A 7664-nucleotide genomic window follows, 5' to 3' on the forward strand; every position below is an offset into this window, starting at 1 on the left:
AATTAACTGTCAGGTGTGCAGCTGCAGAGCACTAATGAGGAAATCTGCTGGGCCTGCATTCCTGTAGACATGTAACTATTGAAAGTATTTCTCCCAAAAAAAATTTTTGTTGCAGGGGATGCCTGAAATTTGACTGGTATCTTAGGCAGACTTCGAGACTTCTGGGAAAATTGGTGAGCCAATCACACAAGCAGGAAATTATGTTTCTGGGTGGTGGTCAGTACATGTTCTGTGTACAGAACCACTCCAGTTAGCCATATTGCATTGCATCCTTATAAAATTGCAGTTGCTACAGATAGGGAAAGGTAATTTTTAATAACATTCAATCACAATATGATTAGTGTCGCAATGATATGCACTATAATATTTTTTCTTTATTTACTATTTTTTTCCCCATGAAAGTTGATGGCCAGTTTACACCACATGCAGTTCAGTGTGTTTTTCTGCATCAAAAACGCATGGAAAGTAGGTTATATGGTTTTCAATGGCATAGTTCACACCATTGCTTGAAGTTCCAGTGTGTTCCAGTTCCAGAAAAAATTTAGAACATGCTGCATTTTTCCTACACTGGACCGTACTGGAACGCTGTAAAACGCATCAAAAACACACTGGAACACACTGGAAAGCAGCAAAAATGCATTGGAATCCACATGTCCTTATTTAAGATTAAAACAAAAAGAGGGGAAAAAATGCACTGGACTGCACGAAAAATGCACTAGAACGCATCAAAAACACACATGCTGAAAAGCATCTGAAATGCATCCGGACTGTGTTTTTATTGTGTGAACTGGCCCTAATACCTGTTGCAGATATTATTGGGTCAATGCTGTCACATTTAGGGCAAGTTTAAACCACATGCAGTCCAGTGCGTTTTTGTTCTGTATCAAAAACGCATGGAAAGTAGGTTATATGGTTTCCAATTAAATAGTTCACACCAGTGCAGTCAGTTCTAGAGCTTTCAGTTCCAGAAAAAAAGTAGAACATGCTGCATTTTTCCTGCACTGGACTGTACTGGAACGCAGTAAAATGGACTGAAACACATCAAAAATGCACTGGACCCTAGTATAGTAAAAAAAATAAGGAAAAAATAAAAAAAAAGTACCTGGAATGCATCTAGAAATGCATAAAAAATGCACTAAAAACCCACACTGGAACGCATCAAAAACACGCATGCAGAAACGCATCCGGAATAGATCTGGAGTGCATTTTTGTGGTGTGAATCGGCCCTAAATATGCAAGTATATAAATTGTTGTGTTTCCCTGTCCCCCTTCCCACAGAGGGAAAGAACAACAGTTTATGTAATTAACACAATATGGTTGATTTACTAAAACTGAAGAGTGCAAAATCTGGTGCAGCTCTTCACGGAAACCAATCAGCTTCCAGATTTTTTGTCAAAGCTTCATTAAACAAGCTGAAGTTAGAAGGTGATTGGCTACCATGCACAGCTGCACCAGATTTTGCACTCTCCAGTTTTAGTAAATCAACCCCACTGTTATCTTTATATATACTTGTATACAGTTTGTATAAAATGAATGTGGTTGTTCTGAGTGCACATATATTTTTCTGTGCTTTAATAAAAGCTTATGAAAATGTGTCTGTATATAAACAATAGGTTCTAATACAACATGGCAGTGACAATTATGCTGACATTTATTACCATGCTCTCACAGACTCTCAGAGCACATTTGATATGCTGCAAACATTAAAAAAAATGCTTTTCCAGATTTGCAATTTTTGCCTTCGTTTTTTTGGGAAGAAATTGTTAAAATCAAAGAATTGTTTGGCCTGTCTCCATCCTCTGGTTTGTTTACCTGCAATGGTCTATCATTGAGTCAGGCTCAACGTTATTCATGAGGATCCAGCCTGACACCGAGCCCGCCTCCACGTATCCTGTCTGCACAATAAGAGCAGGTGGCAGTCATGGCTTCGTTAGCCAGCACATGTAAGAAACTCCAGGACACATACAGGCCAAGTACTTCTGATACTCTTCAAACAGGTACAGTTTTAAATCATTACTAATTTCATAAATATAACTTAACTATTATACATGGCTCTAGGCAAGTTTTAAAGAAAGTGACTTAAAAACAAATATTTTCACCTTTTCACATTTTAACAAGGCTCTCCCACTTTGATATATGGGTGTTGATTTAGTAAAGGCAAACAGACTGCAGTTGCACTCTGCAAAAACAGTTGCTCCAAAGCTTAGTAAATGAGCAGAAGCTCTGCTGACTTCCATCATCCAATCATGTGCTGCAGACTTTCATCATCCTTGCACGTGATTGGGTATTCTTTGCAAAGTGAAGCTTTACCTTATTTACTAAGTTCTGGAGCAACTGCCCTTGCAAAGTGCAGTCTATTTGCTTTTAGTAAATCAACCTCGTGGTGTTACATCCTCCCATGCATGCTGTCAGTTGTTTTTTTTTTGGTAATTGACATGGCCCGATGTATTTGTGGACATTGGGAACTTTGGAAATTTAAGCATGCCCCTTCCAGGAACTCTCTTTCATCCAAAAACAGCAAGAAAATATATTGAAAAATCTTTAAAAAAAAAATGGTTTTGTGCAGCAGCCCACCCTAAAATGCATGAAAAATATGCGATGCATACTATTCACATTCAGTAGCATTGATTACTGTGTAAAGCAGATTTGCGATAAACTGCCATCAAGCTGTAAACCATATTAAACCACAGTATATGTTAATATATTGCATGTGGCATATGTATTTTATTTTACATATGTATTATGATCATCTACCTTAGACTGTGACCTCCTTGAGGGCAGAGACTGATGTGAATGTACAATATATATATATATGTAGAGCGCTGCATAAATACCTGTAATAAATAAATAAATAAATAAATCTGCAGTTGTCCTGTGACAGTGCACAACAAAATATTTAAAAGATGCATTTACCATACAAGAAGTGTACAGCTGAACATTTGTAATAAGATAAAGCACAGCCTTGCTGCGCAAAGTGCAGCAAATGATAGTAACCAATATTTACCATTTAGAACAGTCCGATCAGTTTAGGGAGAGAGGATGCTATATGTTACTGTATATTGTAATTTGTCTTTAATCTAAGCAGGAGTTCTTCCAAATGTAAGGGGGAGAAAGTGATATATCACTTTATTTTCTTTGCAGTAGCTCTTTTTCACAGAGAACAAGGTTAAAGGGCTAATGCACTAGCTACATACAAGTGCATATTAAGTTAAAGTTTATTTATGGATGGAGGCAGGGGTCAGCACTTTTGTTGGGATTCCAGCTGTGTCAGGCAGTGGGGAGGCACCCATGTCTCTTTTGACTGTGATTGGCCATTTCCCAGGTTGTAATAAGCCAGGCACACTCCAAGCAAGACTGATAAGATAAAGTGTGTCGGGAGGGGGCACACTCTTTGTATTGATCAGCATTGTCTATAGTTGCTATATATAAGGCTGTGAGGCAGTCGTGTGCCTGTTGCACTTCTTCCACACACCTTAGCTCTCTTTAGAAGCAACTGCTTACTGGAGCCACAGAGGACCAGGACAGGGAAGGCTTCACTTCTGCTGCTGTCTGCAACTTTTCTTCTATCCTGTTTATCCCACAGACTTCTTGGAAATCCACAGACTGGCAATATAGGTAAGTAATGTATAGTTATATAGTTATAGGCATTTCTAGCAAAAGTGACTTTTATTTTAAAAAAATCTATCTATCTATCTATCTATCTATCTATCTATCTATCTATCTATCTATCTATATATATATATATATATATATATATAGAAAGAGATATAGGTATATATATATATATATATATATATATATATATATATATATGTATCTATATATATATATATATATATATATATATATATATATATATATTGTTTTCTGTTTGCTTTACTACATTTTGGTGCATAGCGAAACCAGTAAATAAGAAATTTGCATTTTTTTTTTTTATATGGTTATGCAAACAGCAATGGTGATATGTAAGTTTGATAACTCATTTATGTCAGATCTCATAGTATTGCATTGATAGTAATGCAATAAGAATTCCTACTGGTTGTTGTGGGATACAACACTTCACATTTCTTCATTGCCTTTTATCTGCCACTTCAGTAAAAGTAAATTCTCTTAATTTTTTGATTAAAATAGTTCCTTTTTTTTAATTTACAGGATGTCTCCTAAAACCGAAAGCATCCAACGTAGAAGCGAAAGAGAGCTTTACTATGATATCGGTGAGGATGAGGACCCTTCCTGTTCTTTGCCATGTTCTCCTGCCCCTTCAGCTGGCAGTGAAGGCTGCCCACTGGGAGAAGGTTTTTCCTTTGTTAATTCCAGGGAGCCCCCCTGCAAAAAGCAAAAGGGGAAAAGAACCAGATTCCAGGCCAAGAGTAATCTGACAGTTGTCAAACAGAAGAAGAATCGCAGAGTCAAGGCTAATGACAGAGAAAGAAACCGCATGCACAACCTAAACTCAGCCTTGGATGCGCTGAGGAATGTTTTGCCAGCCTTCCCCGATGATGCCAAGCTGACCAAGATTGAAACGCTGAGATTTGCTTATAATTATATCTGGGCTTTATCTGAGACTCTGCGCATTCCTGATCATGGCATCTTTAACCTAGGACACCAGGACATGAGAGAAACATTAGACAAGTTACCCAAATCTTGCTTTATGGTGGACCTGACAAGCCCTAACAGCAACTGCAGTTCCACCAGTGACTGGGAGTCTCTCTATTCCCCATTGTCTCAGAATGACAATCACAGTTCCACACACTTCATGGATGATTTTATCTCCCAGGCTCTGCCTTGTGCAAGACACTCTGCTTCCTTTTCAGGGTTTTTATAATGAGTGTCACTGTCCCTCCTTTTTCCCCTTCCACTTTTCTCATTTTCTAGCCCAGAGCAGAGATCAATGAACTGGGCTCACTCTGCAATATCTTGTGCTTTATACCTTTGTGTAATAGTCAACAAGAAATGTTTTTGTATGCCTTTTCACTGTAATTCTTTATTTCCTATATGTTGTCCTTTGAATCTTATCCTCTCTTGACATAAGTTAAACAGATAAGATGATTTCTTGCACTTTTTCTATAACTCCACATAAATGACAATGCAGCTCTTATAATTAAAACACTTATTTTCTTAATTATTGTAAAAAAATCATATTGATAATAGTATGCTCTGCAATAGGCTGTTTTTCAAGCTACCCGCCATGTTTTAAATTATATATCTTTTTCTAATCTGTGTATTTATTGATTGCATTGATTCGTCCAAATATATAAATATTGTAAAGAAATATTTTACTTGAAGTTGAATTACTGTACAGTACTGTATTATTGCAATAAACTATTCTTAAAATATTTTGCATTAAATGTTTCCTTGTATTTGCATACATATTGGTTGTGTGTGGGCATGCATGCTTCTACATTGAATATATGAATACTCTATCACAACAAGAATGTTTCTCATTTAAAAAATCCATTGAACTTGATAGACTTATATACAAACACAGATTTAACAGACTATCTTTAAATATGTTTCTCTATACAAATAAAAAATAATTATCTTTTTAAATTAAGGCAATCTAAGTATGGTCCAGGTTTGTAAGTCTCTCTGCTCTCTGCATGGAGAGTGTATATCTTACCTATTTTATTTGTTTTATCTGGCCTAAATCAAAACTGTTATTTTTTACCTGTGGAACATGTGTCCCATTATGTTTATAGATTCTTATGGTGTGGATAATATACATTAACTCTAATGCACCCAAGACTGTTGTGAGTAATCAAACAAGCTAATTGTAAAGAAAGAATCATTGTAAATAATAGTGTTTATAACTGATTTTATACATCTTTATAGGCATATCAAATCATGAGTCTGGTTATATTAAAAAGACACTGTCTAGACAATGATCTAAAGGAAATGTGTTGCTAGCATTTTAAAGTGAGTTAATAATTCATTTATAGTTATTAAACAAATATACATTTTTAAGGTGCCAGCTGAATAGATACAAAAAGAAATAGCATATTCCAGTAATTAAAACCCAGATGGAGAAAGGAAGTAAACAATCAAAGACTTTTACTTCTGAAGATATAATCTGGTGCAAAAAGATTAATGGTTTCTTGGTAGCTAGCTGGTAGTTTCCTGTTCTGTGCCATGGGTATGTACTCAGCTATCCACCTGGCAAGCCCTACAACTCTGACTCACCTCACAAACAGAGCCATGCATGATGGACCTTGCAGGATTCAAGCACATTACCTATTACTGACACATGGGAAAAAATATTTAAAATAAGACACAAAGGGGTCAGTTCACTAAGAGTTAAATAACGGCAAATATAATGCAATAAAATATCGCATGAGGTAAATCCATTGTGAAAGTTCAATTCACTAAGAATTTAGTTTTAAATAACGAATGCGGTATTTTTTGCATTGTTCTACCGCATTTTCTCATGCAGTAATTTATCGCAGGTGTCGGTGGTTAAAGGTTGTATAAAGCCTCGTACACACGACCGAGTTTCTCGGCAAAAACCAGCAAGAAACTTGCTGGGAGATATTTTTTTGCTGAGGAAACCGGTCGTGTGTACATTTTCGTCGAGGAAACTGTCGAGAAACTCGACGAGCCAAAAAGAGAGCATGTTCTCTATTTCCTTGACGGGAATGGAGAAAATTGGCTTGTCGAGTTCCTCGACAGCCTAACAAGGAACTCGACGAGGAAAACGATGTGTTTCGCCCGTCGAGTTCCTCAAACAGACAGATAGTGGGCAGGGAGCATATAGCATGGAAGACCACCAGGTATTTCGTTTAGAGTCCAATCCTACACTTGTAATAAGCTCTCCCCAATCTAAAAGCACAGACAGATTAACAAATAAATTCCCTACCTAGCCTACCCATATCATCTAATATATTTGTGTCAGATAATACCTTAAAGATACACCACTACCTACTTTAGTAGAAATTAATCCTTTAACAGGTCAAACTTTATTCAGCAATGAAAATTTATAGATGTGCATGTGCATGCGCACTTGCATGCATTTAATTGATTATTAGCTCTGTGGTGTTGCGCAAGTTATAGCTATGGCATGTGCAAGTAGGGCAATAAATCAAACAATAATCATAATAGCAGTTTAGCCAATGTATATGATGACAGTTCAAGCAACATTCACATTCTCACACCAACAGGAAATACGGCACTGGTTACCGCCACCAAATAGGTGGTGTTAAATATCGCACCTTTTTTTATCGCATGCAGTAAAGCTTAGTGAATTGACCTCATAAGCCTTGTACACACGCACGGTTTTCTCGGCAAGAAAACTGCTGGCAGAGCTTTCTTGCCGAGTAAACCGTGCGTGTGTAGGAGGCTTTGAGGTTTCTCGTCAAGAAAACTGCCCAGAATCTAGACGAGAAAAATAGAGAACCTGCTCTCTATTTTCTCTTCAAGAGATTCTCGGCAGTGTTTTCCTGCCGAGAAACCCGAGCGTGTGTATACTTACCTCTCCATGGAAACCCGCACATGCTCGAAATGACTTTGACGCATGCGCGGTAGCTTCCAAGGCATAGATAGGGTGAAGCAAGATGGCGGCGACGGCATTGAATGTGACGAGCACCGCGTTCGTGCCATTCAAAAGAACAGCGGTTCTTTTGAATATTGTGTATGTGTACACTCGGCCGGCAAGAGAATCTTGCCAGGAA

The 7664-nt window shown here is 37.3% G+C and overlaps 1 protein-coding gene across 2 annotated transcripts; it reads left to right on the top strand.

The window, feature by feature from the left end:
- The first annotated feature begins 1906 nt into the window (after positions 1-1906).
- NEUROG3 (neurogenin 3) lies at positions 1907-5336 on the top strand. 2 transcript variants are annotated; one of them, XM_040322448.1, is made up of 2 exons: positions 1907-1997; positions 4153-5336. In XM_040322448.1, exon 2 carries the CDS (start codon positions 4154-4156, stop codon positions 4823-4825), a length of 672 nt encoding a protein of 223 aa, XP_040178382.1. In that variant the 5' UTR covers positions 1907-1997; position 4153; the 3' UTR covers positions 4826-5336. The 2 variants fall into 2 exon arrangements, with proteins under 2 accessions (XP_040178382.1, XP_040178381.1); XM_040322447.1 differs by lacking the exon at positions 1907-1997 and adding an exon at positions 3295-3615.
- Positions 5337-7664: the final 2328 nt, after the last annotated feature.

The sequence above is a fragment of the Rana temporaria genome, chromosome 8 (genome assembly GCF_905171775.1).
Source record: "Rana temporaria chromosome 8, aRanTem1.1, whole genome shotgun sequence".
NCBI classification, from domain to species: domain Eukaryota; kingdom Metazoa; phylum Chordata; class Amphibia; order Anura; family Ranidae; genus Rana; species Rana temporaria.

Excerpts from the sequence above, each read along its gene's own strand:
- NEUROG3 (XM_040322448.1), top strand. The coding sequence starts at position 4,154 with ATGTCTCCTAAAACCGAAAGCATCCAACGTAGAAGCGAAAGAGAGCTT.